This window comes from Mustelus asterias, chromosome 2 (assembly GCF_964213995.1).
Source record: "Mustelus asterias chromosome 2, sMusAst1.hap1.1, whole genome shotgun sequence".
Taxonomy (NCBI): Eukaryota; Metazoa; Chordata; class Chondrichthyes; order Carcharhiniformes; family Triakidae; genus Mustelus; species Mustelus asterias.
In genome coordinates, this window is record NC_135802.1 from 56,633,896 (window position 1) to 56,656,238 (window position 22,343).

Here is a 22,343-nt window from a genome sequence, read left to right on the forward strand (position 1 = left end):
TTAAATGAGTACTTTGCGTCAGTATTCACCAAAGAGAAGGACTTGGTGGATGATGAGTCTGAGAAAGGATGTGTAGATAGTTTGAGTCATGTTGAGATCAAAAAGGAGGAGGTATTGGGGTTCTTCAGAAACATTAAAGTAGACAAGTCCCCAGGGCCTGATGGGATATACCCCAGAATACTGCGAGAGGCAAGGGAGGAAATTGCTGGGGCCTTGAGAGAAATCTTTGTATCCTCGCTGGCTACAGGGGAGGTTCCAGAGGATTGGAGAATAGCCAATGTTGTTCCTTTGTTTAAGAAGGGTAGCAAGAATAATCCAGGTAATTACAGGCCGGTGAGCCTTACATCAGAGGTAGGGAAATTATTGGAGAGGATTCGTCGAGACAGGATTTATTCCCACTTGGAAATAAGTGGGCATATTAGTGAGAGACAACGTGGTTTTGTGAAGGGGAGATCATGTCTCACGAACTTGATCGAGTTTTTCGAGGAAGTGACGAAGATGATTGATGAGGGTAGGACAGAGGATGTTGTCTACATGGACTTCAGTAAGGCTTTTGACAAGGTCCCTCATGGCAGACTGGTGCAGAAGGTGAAGTTGCATGGGATCAGAAATGAGCTGACAAGGTGGATACAAAACTGGCTCGGTCAATGACAGAGGGTAGCAGTGGAAGGGTGTGTTTCTGAATGGAGGGCTGTGACAAGTGGTGTTCATGATGTGGAGATACCGGCGTTGGACTGGGGTAAACAAGTGGTGTTCCTCAGGGATCAGTGTTGGGACCTTTGCTGTTTGTAATATATATAAATGATTTGGAGGAAAATGTAACTGGATTGATTAGTAAGTTTGTGGACGACACAAAGGTTGGTGGATTTGCGGATAGCGATGAGGACCATCAGAGGATACAGCAGGATATAGATCAGTTGGAGTCTTGGGCGGAGAAATGGCAGATGGAGTTTATCCAGACAAATGTGAGGTAATGCATTTTCGAAGGTCTAATACAGATAAGCAATATACAGTAAATGGCCAAACCCTTAAGAGTATTGATAGGCAAAGGGATCTGGGTGTACAGGTACACAGGTCACTGAAAGTGGCAATGCAGGTGGAGAAGGTAGTCAAGAAGGCATGCGGCATGCTTGCCTTCATTGGCCGGGTTATTGAGTTTAAAAATTGGCAAGTCATGTTGCAGCTTTATGGAACCTTAGTTAAGCCGCACTTGGAATATAGTGTTCAATTCTGGTCGCCACAATACCAGGATGTGGAGGCTTTGGAGAGGGTACAGAAAAGATTTACCAGGATGTTGCCTGGTATGGAGGGCATTAGCTATGAGGAGAGGTTGGAGAAACCTGGTTTGTTCTCGCTGGAGCAACAGAGATTGAGGGGAGACCTGATAGAAGTCTACAAGATTATGAGAGGCATGGACAGAGTGGATAGTAAGAAGCTTTTTCCCAGGGTGGAAGAGTCAATTACTAGGAGGCATAGGTTTAAGGTGCGAGGGGCAAGGTTTAAAGGAGATGTACGAGGCAATTTTTTTACACAAAGAGTAGTGGGTGCCTGAAACTTGTTGCCGGGGGAGGTAGTGGAAGCGGATATGGTAGTGAGTTTTAAGGGTGTCTTGACAAGTACATGAATCAGATGGGAATAGAGGGATATGGTCCCCTGAAGGAAGGGGGTTTTAGTTCAGTCGGGCAGTATGGTCGGTGCAGGCTTGGAGGGCCGAAGGGCCTGTTCCTGTGCTGTAATTTTCTTTGTTATTTGTTCTTTAGTTTAGGCAGGCATTATGATCGGTGCAGGCTTAGAGGGCTAAAGGGTCTGTTCCTGTGTTGCACTTTTCTCTGTTCATTGTTCTTCTGTGGCTGAAACTAATTATTTTTATTTACCATATTCAGCACATTCACATGCATGCACAGTACCCTAATTTAGACTTTATTACTTTCCCTCTTGGTGACAGACTAGAGACCTGTTCTGCGAATTACTAGTTATGAAAACAGACAAAAGTCTGCCTTAGTGATCACCAGGTTCAGGAAGAGAATTTGAATTTTATGCTGAAAACTCTTAATACCTTATTACTTTCTACTCCACTCCTATTCGTTAATGGCCGGGTGCTATCCTATCTAACGATGTTGCTGTTTTTGAAAGAAATTAAAAGGATAGAAAATAAGTACGTTACCTCAATGTCTTCTTTGTATTTTAGTAACGGAGCTTCGGTTATGTTTTTGAGAGCAAACTGATCAGATTCAACATCAAAAGTATGACCTGTGACCTGTGCAATTCTTTCCCAGTGCCTTAGCATCATAGCCTACAGAACAAGAGAGAAATATACAATAATTATCACAAAGTGTTTATATTCCTGTAATGAAGAACAATTGTTACTAATCTTTCCTTCTCAAACTTGAATAGCACAAGTAACACTGACTGATAAAGGCAAAACATTCAAGAAAATATATAATACAAACAGAAATACTCAATAGATCTGGCAGCATCTGCAGAGAGGGAAACAGAGTTAACTGATCTTTCAGCAGAATTTAATAGGTTTTGAGCAAATGAAAGGCAGAAGAATGGAAATAAGGAATAAAGGGAAAATCTATGATAAAATGGAGAGAAGAAGAGATTAAACAGCAAAAGATTTCTTTGTGCAAAGCCAAAGGGAGTGGCTTGGAACAAATAAACCAAAGATATCGCTCAACAAGTCCTCCTAGTGTAGTCTTTTGTTTCTACAATTTGGCAAGTCAATACCAGGATGTGTAGAGTTTTGATTCATATATAAAGAGGCAGCAAGAATTCTGAAGACAGCTAGAGCAAGGGCTTTGTGGGCATTGGCAGGGATCCAGGTCAGATTGGAGGGAAAGGACGGGTACCCTTTTTCTTCTTAGGCAGTCCCTCAGAGTCGAGGACTTGTTTCCACATTAAAAATGAGCTCTCAGGTGACTAAGGAGCCCAAGCAAAACCTACAGTCTCTGTTACAGGTGGAGGAGATGGTGGTTAGAGAGGTGGCTGGGTGGGAGGGGGTGCCCAAGTTGCAACATGCTCCTTTCGCTGTTGACATTTGGAACAGCTTGCTCTCGGCAATGAGATGCTTTTCCTCTAAGGAAGCTTTGAAGATGTCCTTGAGGTTTTGGCTGTGCCCTCCTCGGGCTCATTTGCTCTGTTGAAGCACCAAGTAGAAACATAGAAAAAAAGTAGAGCATTTGTTTCAGGAGTCCCAAGTGACTCGTCCAGAGCAGATCAAGTGTGGTATGAGTACTCTACCGTGTACTCTCCTAATATTTGCAGAGATCAAATTTACTGCTCCGCCCAACTCCTACTCTCATCATCTGCCAGGCATACCAGGCAATTTGAGGGTGGTGGAGGCAAAAGGAATAATAGGGCCCATGTGAGTGAAACAGAGCAAAGGGCCAGGGTTTGCCCACTCCCTCTGGCATTTTGTGGGCCATGGAGTAGAATCCAACAGCACTCTGAGGCAATGGAGTGGACAGAAATTTAACTTGGGGTGGAAACACAGCAGTATCTAACAGTGGGGCTTACTGTCTGAAATGTTTCCCTTTCTCTGATATCATTCTACCTGCTTTTGCACAGTAAAGGGAAATCTGACCCATAGTGCATGAAGCCTAATCACAAGCAGGAAATTTGTGACAAATGTTTCCTGCACCAATTCTGTGAAATTCAAATCTAATGGCACCAATGGCCTATCATCACAAAATATCAATCATCAGCTTATGGCCTGATGCCAGGCAGTGCTGTCAGCTGTAATTCTCCCTCGTTAACTTCTACACCAAATGGTATTATACTGATAATATTTTGAATTGTTAATTGCTATAAGTTTGCTGCAGCACGAAGAAGGGAAGACTTTGGGCATCACCCCTGATGCCTTCCTGCCTCCCAGCCCATCATCAAAAGGCTGGTAAGTTTCCAAGCTGCAATTCGAAGTTGGAAGATCAACTGCCCACTGGGAGGCCAACTGAGCCACTTAAGGGGCCACTTAAGGAGCACTCGCCTGTGCAGGCATTTTGTCCATATCAGGCATGCTGGCTGCAGCTTGGGAAGGTCACTGAGTGAAACCTGGTGGCCTCCCACAGGGTTCCTTTATGTGCACTCCTTGGCCACAGAGGGACAAAGTGCTAATGACTGTCCTGAAAGCAATGGTATCACCATTCACAAGTCCCACCCCTCCTGACCCCCACTGCCTCCCCACCCACCCACCCAACAGATCTACGGTGCCTGCCCCGGAACCCATTTACGATTCTTCGAGAGCACTCGGCCATTAAGGCCTCTCTCCTCACAGCTGATAGTCTCAGTGGTGACCACCACTAGCTAAAGCGCTGCTGTGCTACTGCTCTTCTGATTTGGCTGGCAGATCTTGGTGGATGGCTGCCATGCTTAATTGGACAGCGCTCCAGGCCAAGGCTAATTAAATCAAGAAACATGTCTCAACTGTACGAAACAGGGTCACCCGCACCCTCCTTCCCATCCCCACTTCTTTCAGCTTTGATGCTGGAATTCATAGAATCATACAGTGCAGAAGAGGCCCTTCGGTCCATCGAGTCCACACCGACATATTAGAAACGCCTGATCTCCCACCTAATCCCATCTGCCAGCACTTGGCCCATAGCCCTGAATGTTATGATGTGCCAAGTGTTCATCCAGATACTTTTTAAAGGATGCAAGGCAACCCGCCTCTACCACCCTCCCAGGCAGCGCATTCCAGACCGTCACCACCCTCTGGATAAACAGGTTTTTCCTCACATCCCCCCGCTAAACCTCCTGCCCTTCACCTTAAACCTATGTTCCCTCGTGACTGACCCTTCAACTATAGGGGAACAGCTGCTCCTTATCTATTCTGTTCATGTCTCTCATAATCTTGTACACCTCGATCAGGTCGCCTCTCAGTCTTCTCTGCTCCAATGAAAACAACCCAAGCCTATGCAACCACTCTTCATAACTTAAATGTTCCATCCCTGGCACTTTCACAATACTGCTTAATTTAATGATCACTTACCATGTAAAAACAAAGATCTGTCATCAGTTACTGCATCAGAAACCTATTTAATTTATTACACAGCACTTAATTTTGGCATGCAGAGTTGGCAACACCTTTTGAACTTGCCTGTCAAAAGATTCTCAAATCTAGAACAGCTTCCTCCATGGTTCACAACACTCAGGCCTCAGAAGCCAGTCCAACTCCAACAAAATTGTGGGAGGTCTGAAATGTCCACCCCCGCAATCAAGCCCGCAATGTTCAGAAGCAACAACATGTCCAAGGGTTGCGACAGTTGGACTCTTGCTAAATTTAATTGAATAATTCCTTTATATTTTTTTTAAATCAAGGATTACATTTACTAACTTTGTTTGCCATCATTTCAAGCAATGGACAAGACTCGCTGAAATCATCAATCGTCTTTTTCAAGTCATTAAAAGCTTGCCATTCCTTCAAGGCTTTGGGTAATTTCCGTATTCTGTAAGCAAAAAGTTTAACAGTTAAAGTAGCTACTAAACAGAATAGTGTTGGTGCATTGGGAAGGAACTGTTGTCTAAAATGTCAAAATATTCTTAGATATTGTAAAATGATACTTGTTTTGATTACTTCACAAATTACACCAATTAATTTCTATTTGATTTTTCAGCCTTTTTGAAAGACAAAATGCAAAACAGTAATAGGAACACTAAAAGTTAAGCAGTGGGAGAAAGCCTCTTGAACAATCACTCCTGTTCTTTCCAACAGGCCAATTGCATTTGAACTATTATGAAATCATAACCGCATGGACAGAATTTCACAGTCCTCCACCCAAGGCCTCACCCAACACACGTACAATTGCTGACAGCTTGGGGTGGGTGGAAAGATGATGGAAAGGTAACCCGGGGAACTTTACCCCAACAAACCTGCCAGCGGGGGATTGTAAAATTCTGCCCATGGATTTTCTGAATTCAGATGATTTCTGTCAAGTAAAAAAAGAATGATCCTTGAAGCACCTGATAAGAAGTACCCATCATGTTCCAACTTTCAAGCAAGGAGGCAGGGCAGGTTAAGAGAGCATTTAATAAAGTATTTAGTATTCCGGGCTTTATTAAGGGAGGCATAGAATACAAGAGCAAGGAGGCTATGCTGATCTTATACAAGACACTAGCTAGACTCAGCTGGAATATTGTGTAAAGTTTTGGGTGTTACACTATTGGAAGGATGTGAATGCATTGGAGAGAGTGCAGAAGAGGTTTACAAGAATGGTTCCAGGGATGAGAAACTTCAGTTATGAGGATTGATTGGAGAAGTTGGGACTGTTCTCCTTGGAGAGAAGAAGGCTAAGAGGAGATTTGATGTTCAAAACTATGAAGCAACTGGACAGAGTAGATAGGGAGAAATTGTTCCCACTTGTAGAAGGATCGAGAATGAGAGGGCACAGATTTAACGTGATTTGCAAAAGAAGCAATGCGGTGTGAGAAAAAAACCTTTTCACACAACGAGTGGTCTGAGTTTCAATTGAGGCTTTCAAACAGGCATTAGACGATTATTTGAATATAAACAATGTGCAGGAGTATGGGAATAAAGCAGAGAAATGGCACAAAGTCATGATGCTAATTTGGAGAGCCAGTGCAGACACGATGGGCCAAATGGCCTCCTTCTACCCCATAACAATTCTGTGATTCAATTATTATCGATTCCAAAGTCTTAACATGGAACCTCATAGCTATGCGTTTAACTGATAACTGCTCATTTCAAACATTATCTGAGTAAATGATGTTGTAGGGCAGAATTTTCCTGTCCCGCCCACCATGGGAAGCGTAGCAGGCGGGACACAGACCATGCAAAGATCCATTGACCTCGGGCGGGATTTTTCAGTCTTGGGGAGAACGTGGCTGGAAAATCCCACCCGTAGTGTTTAACACAGCTGTCTTCAGCCAAACATTCGCATAGCTCTTTCTAACTACACTCACCTCTATCTCTCCCAATCATGTAAAGAACTTTCACTCTCCATAATCAAGCATGCACAGAGCTTTCTCAAATGAAGCATGTGCTAAACTCTTTCTAATCTAGCTCATGCAGAGCTCTATCAAGCTTGCAAAGAGCACTCGAACCATGCATACAAAAGCACTCTCCAACCAAACATCCACAGAGCTTTCTCCAACAATGATGTACAGATTGCTATCTAAACCAAGCATACAAAGACCTCTCTTAATCCAAGCAAATGCAGAATTTTTTCTAGTCAAGTATACAAAGAACTTGCTCCAATTGAAGCATAAATAGAGTTCCTTGTGACCAAGCATGAGAAGTACTCACTCAGATAGGGAACAGTTTAAATCATCCCTAGAAATATTCTCATCATATTAATACAGATTCACCCACTGTTACATTTTGCACAATTGTAATTTTGATGAATGAGATTGTCATCTACAAAAATAAAGGGTCAGATTTTCAATGGAGGGTCGTGAATCTGATACCTGGATGAACTCTGAATCCCAGCTCCACCTGAGCCGCATCACTTATGCAATATTTTAAAATGCAAATAGCCTAATTGCTCAGCTCCCAGTTAGAGGCATCGACTTCTTCCAGGAAGTGAGGGCTCCCTCCTTGGCACTGGCAGCAAAGGCTGGCAGCAGACTTGTCGGGGGTGCCACTGCCTTGCCAATTACAGCTGGCAGTTCCTCCAGGTGGATTGGAAAGTGGTCATGGATAGGATGGCAAGGAGCAGTGCTCATCCCAGCACTAGTTGGAGCCACAGAGTAAAGTTTAAAAACTAATGCAATGCAATTTACCAGGGCACTGCAGCGAACCTGGCAGCAGTAAACACAAACATGCTCAAGGCTACTCAGGCTTGCTGGAAAAACATTTAACAATTCCAACCTTAACAAATTCCTTAAGAAGCCATTAATTGGTGGCTACTGCGTTTCCCGCTCCCTCTCACCAGCCCTGTGAAAATATAAAAGTGTCCCAGAGTCCTCTGGAACCATGATTATTAATTCCTGAACATACCGGATCCCAACCTGCAGCCCTTTGAAAATCACCAGCACAAAATTGTCTTATTCTGGCATTGGTAATCATTGCTCAAGATGTTACAAAATTTGATTCATCATGAGCACCACAAAAGACAGCCGTTAAGGAAATTAGATATATTTTATGAAAACTTTACATACCTGTTCTGAAAATCCAGAAGTTCGTTATTGATCTTTTCAATATCCAATTCACTCCACAAAATGTCATTGTAACCATTGACATTTTCAATGACTGAATTATAAAGACCATACAATTTCTGAAGTAATGTGAGTTCACGCTTGATTCTTAGCAAGTCAGGATATTCTATTTCATAATACAAATAAAAAAAGTGTACATTTTATTCCCATATATTTCATAAAGCGCTTTTTAAAAAACGTTTGTCGTTTAGTGTTTTAACGCGAATGCCATCCTATCATATGTAAATATGTAGGGACATATTAATTCACCTTTTTGCAGGGAGATAGTTATTTTACGCAATTAGAGCACAAGCATGGCATATGCTTGTACGTAAATGTAAAACACTAAACAACAGACATATTAATAATGGAGAGGCAATTGTTACCAATAACAGGCAGCCCAAAAAGCTCTTCTCCTCCAGAGTAAGTACTAAATTTCCGCCAGAGCTCATCAAAGCTTGCCTGGAAGATCTGAAGCCTGTCATTAGCTTCTCCAGGTGGAACGCCTTCAACACCAGGGCCTCTGTGACAAGAAATCACAGAATAACGCACAAATTAATTTACTTTCTCAGGAACACCAGGGTTCCACTGACCATAGTTTAGAAAATATAAAGGGCTAACAAACTGTTCAGGAGGTTATGATGAGAGCTTTCTTTATCTTTAAGAATTATTCTTCAATATGAAGGCAAATCAAACAATACATCACAGAGTAATTCATTATAGTTGGTTCAGTCCATCTTTCAATTGTATTGATCCCTTAAAAAGGATCACCAGAAAATCCACTATCCTGACAGGAATTATTCCTAAATACCTAATGCATAGTTACCCAAATCTTCACCAAGGATTCTGTAAGATATAGGCCTTTGACTCTCAATATAACTTTGTTATGAAGGGAGCCACCATGTCCCCAGTGATGGCTTATATGGTAAACACACTGCATAGTGTAGCATCAAACCATACAGATCAATAAGGTCACAGATTCAATTTCTGCTCTGCTCTGAGGTATCTAACATGAGTGAGGTAGCAATTTGCACAATATAATTAGGCTCAGTGCCCAATACTTTGCAGGGAAATAAAAACACATCTTGTATGAATCTTTTTATAATCCTGCAGTTTATCTGCATTCAGCATTTCATCAAAGCAGTTCCTAGAATCCCTGAAATACAGGAGGAGGGTTCATGTCACACTATCTGTAACCCCCACGACTTGCCTGGGCTTGCAAAATCTCACTAACTGTCCTGGCTGGAGACAATACACACCTCTTTAACCTGTGCTTAACCCTCTCTCCACTCACATTGTCTGTACCTTTAAGACTTGATTACTCGCATTCCAACCATTATCTTGTAAATTGAGTCTCCCACTGTATATGCTGTTTGTGAACACAACTCCTCACTCACCTGCTGAAGGAGCGAGACTCCAAAAGCTTGTGCTGCTAAATAAACCTGTTGGACTTTAACCTGGTGTTGTAAGACTTCTTACTATGCAGGAGGAGGCCATTTGGCCCATTGAGCCCGCAACAACAACAATCCCACCCAGGCCCTAACCCCGTAGCCTTACGTATTTACCCTTCCAGTCCCACTGACACTAAAAGCAAATTAGCATGGCCAATCAACTTAACTCACACATCTTTGGACAGTGGGAGGAAACCAGAGCACCCAGAGGAAACCCATGCAGACATAGGGGGAACGTGCAAACTCTACACAGACAGTGACTCAAGGCCAGAATTGAACCAGTGCTAACCACTGTGCCACCCTGCTGCCCATGTTCTTACCAATGTTGCTTCTGTCACATTTTGAGATTATCTTCACAGGTGAATTTGCAAATAAGTTACATATAAGTGATGTATTTTAAATTATAGTGGGTAGATACACATTTAAGATTCTCCTTATAGCCATATGCTACAGCCACAAAAACACACTGGGCCGGATTTTGCAGTCAATGGCGAAGGTATTCACTGCTGACAACAAGGTAAGTTTTGCTGAACAGGAATTTCATTTCTATCACCATTGCAGTTGTAATGCAAATAATTATAGCATTCTTCACTGATCATTCACAGCATACAATGAATAGGGAAGCCACCTATTACTTGGAAGGTACAATGCTAGGTGGCAGAGAGGAACAAGGGGATAAAGAACAAAGAACAAAGAACAGTACAGCACAGGAAACAGGCCCTTCGGCCCTCCAAGCCTGTGCCGCTCCTTGGTCCAACTAGACCAATCGTTTGTATCCCTCCATTCCCAGGCTGCTCATGTGACTATCCAGGTAAGTCTTAAACGATGTCAGCGTGCCTGCCTCCACCACCCTACTTGGCAGCGCATTCCAGGCCCCCACCACCCTCTGTGTAAAAAACGTCCCTCTGATGTCTGAGTTATACTTCGCCCCTCTCAGCTTGAGCCCGTGACCCCTCGTGATCGTCACCTCCGACCTGGGAAAAAGCTTCCCACTGTTCACCCTATCTATACCCTTCATAATCTTGTATACCTCTATTAGATCTCCCCTCATTCTCCGTCTTTCCAAGGAGAACAACCCCAGTCTACCCAATCTCTCCTCATAGCTAAGACCCTCCATACCAGGCAACATCCTGGTAAACCTTCTCTGCACTCTCTCCAATGCCTCCACGTCCTTCTGGTAGTGCGGCGACCAGAACTGGACGCAGTACTCCAAATGCGGCCTAACCAGCGTTCTATACAGCTGCATCATCAGACTCCAGCTTTTATACTCTATACCCCGTCCTATAAAGGCAAGCATACCATATGCCTTCTTCACCACCTTCTCCACCTGTGTTGCCACCTTCAAGGATTTGTGGACTTGCACACCTAGGTCCCTCTGTGTTTCTATACTCCTGATGACTCTGCCATTTATTGCATAACTCCTCCCTACATTATTTCTTCCAAAATGCATCACTTCGCATTTATCCGGATTAAATTCCATCTGCCACCTCTCCGCCCAATTTTCCAGCCTATCTATATCCTGCTGTATTGCCCGACAATGCTCTTCGCTATCCGCAATTCCAGCCATCTTCGTGTCATCCGCAAACTTGCTGATTACACCAGTTACACCTTCTTCCAAATCATTTATATATATCACAAATAGCAGAGGTCCCAGTACAGAGCCCTGCGGAACACCACTGGTCACAGACCTCCAGCCGGAAAAAGACCCTTCGACCACTACCCTCTGTCTCCTATGGCCAAGCCAGTTCTCCACCCATCGAGCCACTTCTCCTTGTATCCCATGAGCCTTAACCTTCTTAACCAACCTGCCATGTGGGACTTTGTCAAATGCCTTACTGAAATCCATATAGACGACATCCACGGCCCTTCCTTCATCAACCGTTTTTGTCACTTCCTCAAAAAACTCCACCAAATTTGTAAGGCACGACCTCCCTCTTACAAAACCATGCTGTCTGTCACTAATGAGATTGTTCCGTTCTAAATGCACATACATCCTGTCTCTAAGAATCCTCTCCAACAACTTCCCTACCACGGACGTCAAGCTCACCGGCCTATAATTTCCTGGGTTATCCCTGCTACCCTTCTTAAACAACGGGACCACATTCGCTATCCTCCAATCCTCAGGGACCTCACCCGTGTCCAAAGAAGCGACAAAGATTTCCGTCAGAGGCCCAGCAATTTCCTCTCTCGTCTCCCTGAGCAGTCGAGGATAGATGCCATCAGGCCCTGGGGCTTTGTCAGTTTTAATGTTCCCTAAAAAACCTAACACTTCCTCTCTCGTAATGGAGATTTTCTCTAACGGGTCAACACCTCCCTCCGAGACACTCCCGGTTAACACGCCCCTCTCCTTCGTGAATACCGATGCAAAGTATTCATTTAGGATCTCATTAGTGGAGAGAGGGTTAAGCACAAATTTGTGCTTAACCCTCTCTCCGCTCACATTGTCTGTACCTTTAAGACTTGATTACCTGTAAAGACTCGCATTCCAACCATTATTTTGTAAATTGAGTTTGTGTCTTTATATGCCCTGTTTGTGAACAGAACTCCCATTCACCTGATGAAGGGGCAGCGCTCCGAAAGCTAGTGGCTTGTGCTACCAAATAAACCTGTTGGACTTTAACCTGGTGTTGTGAGACTTCTTACATTATTTTATAGAAAGGGAATGGAGGCATAGAGAAGGTGTAAAGAATGATGATGCCAGAAATTTGTGGTTTACATACAGGAAAGAAAAGCTGGGTCTCTTCCGTCCTAAAAAAAAGAGAAGGCTGAGTGGTGACTCACAACTCTGAAAGCCTTTGATAGAGTGAGAATGTTTTATCTTCTGGGAAAGAGCATAGCTAAAGATAGTCACCAAGAAATCCAATAGAAAATTCAGAGGAAACCTCGTCACCCAAAGAGTGGTAGGATTGTGGAACCCATTACTATAAGGAGTGGTTTGTGAATGGTTCAGATACATTGAAAGGCAAACTAGACAAATGTATGAGGGATAAAGGAATAGACCATTATGATAGTAGATAGAAAAGATGAGAGAAAGCTCGAGTGAAGCATAAGGACCAAATGGACTGGATGGGCTGAAAGGTCTGTTTCTGTGCCGTCTATCCTAATTAATCCTGTGCAATACCATCAACAGAAAATTGCATGAAAGTACTTTAACAGAACCCCTCCCCTAACAAAAACAAAAAGCATGAAAGTAAAATTGCAGACAAAGAATTTTCCCATTCCACGCGCCACAGGAATCATAGCGGGTGAGGGATGGACCATGGAAAGATCTGTTGACCTCAGGTGGGATTTTCCGGTTTTGGGGTGAACAGGGCTGGAAAAGCCCGCCCAAAATGTTTACATTGAGTAAATTAATGACTGGGACATAGATCTGGAATGAAGACAGAAGCTAAAATATTCTGAATAAACCTTTTTTAGGAAATGTTATTAAAACATTTAGTTTTTAAAAAAACTGCTAATTAATCGTGTGATAGTACTCTGTGATTGTAACATTATTTCCTCAGGGCCAATTCTCTTGTTAATCAATTTTTGATCAATCACATGGCCATGAACAACCCAGTTACACCTTGTTGAACAAGGTGTAACTTCTTAATTAGAAATCTGGGGGCAGGAAAGTTGAAGGTTTTGCTGATTTCACAGTTGCTGGAAGAGCCACAGCACAGCATGTGTTGGAGCCTTAAACGACACACTGTAATTTCATGGTTTCCAAGTTAATTTGCACATGACTAACATGCCTGAAGTTGTGTTCCATTCAAAAGAGGAATGACAGCGAACGTTAGCAAATCGCCTTCAAACCCCTGCCCCTGCAAAATCTGGTCCATTTTTGTTAACAATCCAGTTATTAATTATAGGACCACACAATGAACAAAGAAAATAATTCATTTATTATCCCCTCTTGGGCTTCTGACAAACATCTACACCTGTTATTATTGGCATACTCTATTCTCATGAGCCACCCGTGGAGTGTTGCTAGTAATCCAAAATTGTTAGGTTACCTGTTTTATCAACAGGCCTTCTGGTGAATTACTGAACAGGGAAGAAATTTCAGAGACTGTCTACTCACCTCACATGGCCAGAAATAACAGAAAAAAGAAAAATACTGATATTCAGCGTCAGTCAAAAAAGACGTTATGATGGCCACAGGGGATCATCAATAGATCTCCCCATGGGCTTCGTGGAGTATGAGCTCCCATGTTGAGCAGGCTTAGCCAATAGGAAGTATTGAACAGGGGAATGGCGGTTAAAAGCTGTTACTTCACCCAGAGCAGTGTTGCAGGTCCCGAGATATTGCACTATCTAGCTGTGAGCCAAGTCCTGAGATATTGCACTATCTAGCTGTGAGCCGTGGGAGTGGCTTCTTTTTTTGGTACATAATAAATGGCGCTTAGTGATGGGAAATTAACATTCAGCTGAATTATTACAAAAGCCAGAATGTTTTTACAGCCACGCAGATTGACAATGCCTTAGCCTCCTTCAACACTGGGACAGACGAAAATGAAGTACTATTTAGCTCAGTAACTGGGACAGGGTTATCTACTTCATTATTTTCCTGATTCTTAAGGAAGATTTGAAGCTTAGTCACTTATGATTGTAACTGTTAAGCTTTATATTCACTTGATGGCTGTAAAGTAAAGCAGCTCAATGATTCATATCTTATCTCGCTTCACTACAATGCTATCAGTCCCCTTACTGAAACATTAGGAAAGTGTATGTGAGGCACAATTAGAGCCCTGATATCCAGCCCAGATCACAAAGGAGACCTGTTATTACATCCGGGTTTCTCAATCACAGCTTGAGATATTAGGAAGTGCAAGCATGCTCCTGAATGCAAGGGGCTGCTTAGAGAGTGAACCACATTGCTAATTCTAAGATAATATGAGAGAGATTTAAAATTTGTAACACCTTTATTCGGAAAAAAATATTTTACATGCTTTATACCAAAAGATAGATTCAGAAGCTTGTTTTTTTATACCTCTGATGTCAGATGAAGAGATTCTCATTGGCTGCCATTGATAGGGGACCCTTAGGGAACTAATGTTATCTTTTTAATGTAGTCCCTGTTCAGTTTTACTCAGCAAAACTTGAAAAGGATTCATTAGAAAAAGAAAAGCTCATGATCAGCTGACTGAAAAAACTAAACTGATTTCCACACTGCCACCCGCCCATCCCCCAAGTCTCACGTTGATCCAGCGTATCTACTACACTTTGATTCCAGTAGGAGAAACATTGTCGCTAACTATTAATCCATTAAAACAGGAAAGTGCTGTGCTATGCACAAGTGAAGTTATTGTAAATTGACAGTACTTTCCCCAAGAGTATTGTTTACATTACATGGCAGGGTGCCTTAGAGCAGCAGGGATCCGGATTCGATTCCGGTCTTGGGTAACTGTGTGGAGTTTGTACATACTCCTCATGTCTGCATGGGTTTCCTCTGGGTGTTCCGATTTCCTCCCACACTCGAAAGATGCGCAGGTTAGGTGGATTGGCCATGATAAATTGCCCCTTAGTGTCCAAAGATGTGCAGGCTAGGTGGATTAACCATGGTAAATGCGCAGGGTACGGGAATAGGGGGAGTAGGTAAGATGCTCATTTTGAGAGTTGGTACAGACTCGATGGGCCAAGTGTCCTCCTCTGCATTGTAGGAATTCTATGGTGTGATGAAGATGTTCTGATTCCTAACACATAATATTTTCCTCCATCACTTACTTAATATCATAGTTTTGGTAAAAACTCTGAACATCAGTTTGGAAGATTTGGACTCTTTCTTGCAGATCTGTCTTCATTGCAGGCTCCACTTTTAAAAGTACACCCTGCATCTCCACAACCTGTTACACATAAGTTTCAGATAGTTTTAGACAGTAAAGTGACAGACATAAAGCACAAGTGCCAATTAATAATAATGATGATTCTCTCTGAATGATAAATCTTAATATCTTAACCTATCTTCAATGTGCAAGTTGGTTTACTTTGTCATTTATAAGATTAATATGTTATTTTATTCTTGTAATGTCTGTTACCTGTTGTGAATGCTAATCCAGAGAATGCAAGTTATTGCCAAGAGTACTGCATAATTTTGCAGATATTTGGAAGTCAAGCAGTTTTGTGCATTAATTTGGTGTATATTTTCATATGCAAAAAGAAAGCAAACTTCAGTTTTGCTCCGATATTTGCATGTCTTTTAAAGTAGATTTTTTGTTTCGTCAATTATTTCTGTCTGAAGGCAAAATCCGAAGAAACATTTCAAAGGGATATGATAGAAAAGGATATTCTTCATCTATAACTTAAAAGGGAAAATTCAACATTCAATTTTTATCATTATGTGGAAGTCACTCTTCGATGAGGAATGGGAGTTTGAACCATGTTGTGCTTAATATTTCATTTTCCCAATTGAACTGCTTTCCAAGGAGCTCAGAGCACTTTTTTCTCTCTTTCCCTACTAAAGCTCTCCAGATTATCCTGAGGTAGCTTTATTAATAGGAAGAAAAAAGAAGGGAGTTAAATTATATAAATCCAAAAGTAGGGATGGGAATTGCAATACATCACATAGGTAACATTCCAGCTCCTATCACATGTTCAGCTATATGGGGTTAAGAGCGAGCTCCAAAATGGCACCACTATTGTCAAATCAGCATTACCACTGGGAAGAGCTGTTCAGAATAGTGTTCAATTGCCCTTGGGTCCTTTTTTTAATTCATTCGTGGGACATGGGGGCGTCGCTGGGTGGCCAGCATTTAATGCCCATCCCCAGTTGCCCTTGGAGGGCAGTTGAGAATCAATCACATTGCTGTGGCTCTGGAGTCACATGTAGGCCAGATCAGGTAAGGATGGCAGATTTCCTTCCCTAAAGGATATTAACATCTTACTTCCATGATTAGCAATTATGTATGAGGAACAGGTCAGAACCTAGAACGGACTTATCCATTGCTAAAACTAATTGTATTAAAATCTTAGTCAAAGTGAGCAAGGCAAGAAATGCAGCCATTCCATTTCAGCCCATACTCTCTGAGCAGAGAGAGATAAGTATTTTCCCCATCCAGCCCGACAATAGCTCCCAATCAGGGATTAAAACAAAGTATATAACTCAATGGGATAGATATATAATTCCTACATCAAACAAAAGACCTCTTACTTACAGTTTTAACTGAATAATGGACTGTATGGAATTCAATCCCCACAGAAACACTAAAATGCCAGAATTCCATGCAATAAAAATGGAATTTATGGTAAATCACATGTGCCATCCAGAAGACAGATGGAAAATATAAACCTAACTGGTTTGTAGGCCTACCAATTGTAGATTGAGGTTGTTCCCGCCCCACATTAGGTGAACACGGTGAAAATCAACCCTACGGTGTTCAATACTTCAAAATTGACCTTAGCGTTGATTAGTGTAGCATGGTCTGATTTATGGTTGAATGCCCTTTAGATGCATCTCTGTACCCAAGTGCTCTTTCAATAACTACCTAACTAACCCGAGCTTTCAATGCATGATTACCAATCACACCAAAATTCTTTTACTTGGATCTCTCTTTTATCTTTTACCAGCATTTACTGTTATCTGTAGCTATGTGCTCAGCCCCTCATTTAAACAAATTAAAATCTATCTGTCATATCTCAACTCATCTGTATCGCTAGTGAGATCAAAGCTGATATGCAATCAATACATCCATCATTTCCTAGTATCCCTTCATAACTTTAAAGAAAATCAATTAATTTCAGTTTTTAAATTACCAATTGGCCCACCATCAGTTGCCATTTGCAGGAGAGGGTTCTAAACTTCTACCACCCTTTGCATGAAGAATTCTTTTCTAATTTCACTCCATTCTGAAAGGGCTCCAGTACTTGGTCTTCAAAACACCAGCTGAGTTCAGCTGCTAGGGCCCTTTTAAATGGCTCATAACTCCTGACAGGCACCCAAGCACAGAACCCACGGAGGCAAGAGCCCACAAGGTTGCTAAACTGATCATTAGTCTTCTCAAGCAGTGCCTCGGACCGGCCACCAACCCTTGCCTCAGACCCTAAGGATAGTGAAGCTCTCCTTTTCCCCTATTACTTGCCAAAAAATATTTTTTGTTCTTCAATTGCAAAGCATTGGTGCAGCATCTTGAAGTGCTGGGTCATGAGTATACAGATACAATTTCCAACACTTCTGAATTCTCAGTTCCAGGGCTTCCTCTATAGGGAGACATTCAGCAGATACTTCTCCACTGGGAAAAAGATTCACCCCCAACAGAAAAGACAGAGAGAGTACACAATTGTTCCCTTTGTTTCGAAGGAGATAGTCATCAACTTCAGGAAGCATAGTGGAGGACATGCCCCTGTCTACATCGTGTGGAGATGCGGCGTTGGACTGGGGTAAACACAGTAAGAAGTTTAACAACACCAGGTTAAAGTCCAACAGGTTTATTTGGTAGCAAAAGCCACCCAAGCTTTCGGAGTTCCAAGCCCCTTCTTCAGGTGTTTGTGAACAGAATTCCCACTCACCTGAAGAAGCTCCGAAAGCTTGTGTGGCTTTTGCTACCAAATAAACCTGTTGGACTTTAACCTGGTGTTGTTAAACTTCTTACCCTGTCTACATCAACAGTGATGAAAAGGAAATGGTCAAGAGCTTCAATTTTCTAGGTGTCAAGATCACTAACAACCTGTCCTGGTCCCTCCACGCTGATGCTACAGTTAAGAAAGCCGACCAATGCCTCTACTTTCTCAGGAGACTAAGGAAATTTGGCATATCCGCTGCGGTCTCACCAATTTTTACAGATGCTCCAGAGAAAGCATTCTTTCTGGTTGTATTACAGCTTGGTATGGCTCCTGTTCTGATCAAGACCACAAAAAACTACAAAGGGTTGTGAACATAGCCCAGTCCATCACGCAAAGCAGCCTCCCATCCATTGACTCAATCTACACTTCCCGATGCCTCGAAAAAGCAGCCAGCATAATCAAGGACTCCAGGTACCCAGGACATACTTTCTACCTCCTTCTTCCATTGGGAAAAAGATACAAAAGTCTGAGGTCACGTACTAACCGACTCAAGAACAGCTTCTTCCCTGCTGCCATCAGACTTTTGAATGCACCTACCTTATATTAAGTTGATCTTTCTCTGCACCCTAGCTATGACCATGACATTACATTCTGCACCCTTTCCTTTCCTTCTCCCCATGTACTCTATGAATGGTATGCTCTGTCTGTAAAGCACGCAAGAAACAATGCTTTTCACTGAATATTAATACATGCTACAATAATAAATCAAATCAAATCAAATTTGGTTCTTGTCAAGTGGAAAAATATCCCCAAATAATGAAAGCTGGTTTATTCTTAAAATGCTTTATGTAACCATGAATTCCAAAAATAATACCCTTAGCCTGCACATTCATGTATGTCTGAAGTTTTATTTCTAGAGGGGGGTACCTGTGCATTTATATTCTTCCAGGCATAAGATAGCCCATCAACTCTCTCGGCATTTCCATCTTGGAAAAGCAACTCATGCTTACTGAGAAGGGCATATGTTTCTTCAATAGGTTCGATGGTCATGTCAATCTTTATCTCAGCTTCTCTGATTTCTTTTAGCGCTGCCATGGCTCCACGCACATCATCCAAATCATTAATTGGTCGATTCAGTTGTTTGCTAAGGTTTTCAATAAAGGAATAAATCTCATCCATTTCCATTGCGGTTTTTCTGTTCAAGGCTGTGCCAAAGGCCCTCTTCCATGAGCGGCATTCCTGCACTAATGCCAGCTTCAACTGCTGTGTATCGAATTGAACTGAGCCCACTTCATAGCAAGAAGGTAACTCATCAATCTGAGCCTCCAATTTCTATAGTAAATATAAAGTGTGACAAGCGTTACTTTTGTCTGATAAAAAAAACAGTATGCCAGTGTTTAATCCATGATAACAGAAATATGTTTCATACGTACAGAGTAGTATGTAATTTGCTCATTGAATTCGGAGAGGATTGGCTTTGAATCCATAAATTCCTTCACTTTCTCTGCGGGATCCTGAATAAAAAATAAAATTCATAATAATGTCAGAAAGTATTTCGTAATTGACTCCACACAGGGGAAAGTGACAGCATAATAACTTCCTTTGCAACACTATATAAATCAATAGGCAGCAGTCTTAAAACACCCACAACACTAAGATGAATGATGTGAAAGTAGTGTGCATTGGCAACTCCAATATGTTCAGGTTAATGCTGGCATATTCTAATAAATCAGCTTGGTGCTATAACAATTCCATCTTTTAACTCTTATGTTCCTCAATATGTCAGGAATTGTTGCCTTTTATGATGGTAATTTCTCAGCCAACTTCTGAACGGAATTATTTAGCGTGATTGTATAAAATCAGAAAGGTAAAATATAATTGTGTCACTTTTCTCCCTTCATTCTGCACATTTATACACAGGGTATACATAAATACACAAGAAAGTAACTATCACATCCATATGCTGCAGAAAATGTCATGTATAAATCAACAGTGTGGTTCTAGCACTGATACGTTCATGCAACCAGAAACCTCCAGATTCAAAAACATGATCCACGGTGAATTAGCAGAATTTAACAACTGGAACGTCACCAGGTTAAAAAGAATATAAGAAAATGTTGATCAGGTTTTATCTCATGGTAACTGCATATTGACTCCACAGGATGTCAGCATGTGCGGATGCATGGTAAGGACAAAATCATGACTTGGTTGTAATGACCATTATTGATCCAATAAGCCATAATTGACTATATACAGGGTTCATACATGCATACTGGCCACATGAACAATGCGCCATTAAGCTCCTGGCACTCAAGACACTAAAACCTGTCCTGATCGTAGTTGTGATCCATCCATATTAACCTGCCTTGACTTAGTTTCAGTGGCTGCAAACTGACTTTTAAGTTTGCCTTATTTTTAAGAATTAACCTCCAGCAGAAACATGGGTAACGTGAAAGAAATAGAAACAGCTAGTACAGAAAAATCTTTAACATTTAGCTAGTTAGGGAAGATAATTTAAAAGTTTGATTAGGTAAAATAATTAATCCTAGACAATATAATCAGGGAAGAGATAATGTGAATAAGTGTGAAACAGGTTAAAGTGTTTATTATTTTTTGGCATTTCCTGTCACTGTTGCATATTACACCAGCACCTGGGATACAGTGGCAATTATCTTGTCTTGCTAGAATTTGTAAACTCTTTTTGACCTGGGTTTAAAGTTTTTTTAAAGTTAAAGTTTATTTATTTGTGTCACAAGTAGGCTTACATTAACACTGCAATAAAGTTACTGTGAAAATCCCCTAGTTGCCACACTCCGGCACCTGTTCGGGTACACCAAGGGAGAATTTAGCATAGCCAATGCACCTAACCAGCACGTCTTTCTAACTGTGGGAGGAAACCAGAGCACCCGGAAGAAACCCACGGAGACATGGGGAGAACATGCAAACTCTACACAAACAGTGACCCAAGCTGGGAATTAAACCTGGGTCCCTGGTGCTGTGAGGCAGCAGTGCTAACCACTGTGCCACTGTGCCGCCCCATGTGCATTTTACTTCACCTAATTAAACACCAACTGAGAGTGGTATTAAGTAGATATCAGGTACTAGTAGATCATTTGGTTGTAATCTAGGTCACTCAAAAAGAAACATTAAAACAAAAGATGGCCAGATTTGTCAAAGTAAGGATCCAACCTGGACCAATGCCTGTGCAGGGTAAACACGCTCCTTACAATGGGTCCATACTGAGTACTTGGAAACTATTGTCCACGAGAGTCATAGATTTTCTGACAGTTGTTGGCTGGTGCCTTTCTTATGTGCGGCATGAACATGAAGGGCAGAATTTCATGAAGTGCCAGGCAAGGAGATGCCAGAAAATGCTGAGGTGGCTCTTACTGGGGAATAATTGCTATTTCCATCCTCATCAACATCATAATCATCATCATCACCTACCACTGAACAGGAGTAAGACAAGAGTTTTACTGAATAAATTTGAGGAAGCAAAATGTGGACAATATAGTATTTATAAAAAGTCATCCTTGGGTTTGGCAAAATTATTTAAAGTTAACATTTATTGCCAATCACGAGTTACCCTCACAATATGTATTGAGTCTTCCACAGCCTTATCAAATTTTAAGGCAATGGCCCACAATGCAGTTAGGAAGCATGTTCCAAGAATTTGATCCAGTGACAGAGGAGTGGTGATGTGTGTCGAAGTCACGATGGTGTGTAATTTGAAGTGAAGTACGGGGGAGGTGGTTTTCCAAAACCTGTTGTCCTTGTCCTTCTAGAGGTTCCAGGTTTAAGCTGCTATGGAAGTAGCCATGGCAAACTGGTGTAGTGCACACTGTATATTGTATATTGCACAACAGCCACTATATGCTAGTGTTGGGGGAGGTGGATGTTTAGGCTATTGGATGCAGTGCAATCAATGTGACTGCTTCAAACAAAATCAAGACCTCCTGGCAGTTGAAGCAGTTACTGTCCAGCATCACTCTCCCTCTCTTACATGCACACACACACAGAAATAAATCCAGCTGAGGTACAAACTCACCTGATTCCACAAATGGGAGAACTGAGAGAAATTGTCAAGAATGTCTGTTGCGTCAGTCTTCAGTGCGGAAACAATGGAACTGAGCTGGATCACAACCTTAGTGACATCCTTGTGTTCACTGATTTGTTTGTCAAGGGATTTTAGCACCACCTGCTTACCAAGGATGCTATCATCACCCAGCTCTCGGGCAGCATTCTGTTCAATCTAGATAT

At 41.9% G+C, this 22,343-nt stretch overlaps 1 protein-coding gene across 1 annotated transcript in view; it reads right to left on the reverse strand.

The window, feature by feature from the left end:
* dnah5l (dynein, axonemal, heavy chain 5 like) overlaps nt 1–22,343 on the reverse strand; it is a 327,807-nt gene that overhangs the window by 219,257 nt on the left and 86,207 nt on the right. Inside the window, exons 25-32 of the mRNA XM_078200347.1 lie at nt 22,132–22,335; nt 19,517–19,597; nt 19,011–19,415; nt 15,312–15,430; nt 8,541–8,677; nt 8,119–8,281; nt 5,336–5,447; nt 2,165–2,293 (exon numbers count right to left, since the gene is read on the reverse strand). Coding sequence (XP_078056473.1) covers nt 2,165–2,293; nt 5,336–5,447; nt 8,119–8,281; nt 8,541–8,677; nt 15,312–15,430; nt 19,011–19,415; nt 19,517–19,597; nt 22,132–22,335 — 1,350 coding nt within the window. The remainder of the gene's footprint in view (nt 1–2,164; nt 2,294–5,335; nt 5,448–8,118; nt 8,282–8,540; nt 8,678–15,311; nt 15,431–19,010; nt 19,416–19,516; nt 19,598–22,131; nt 22,336–22,343) is intronic.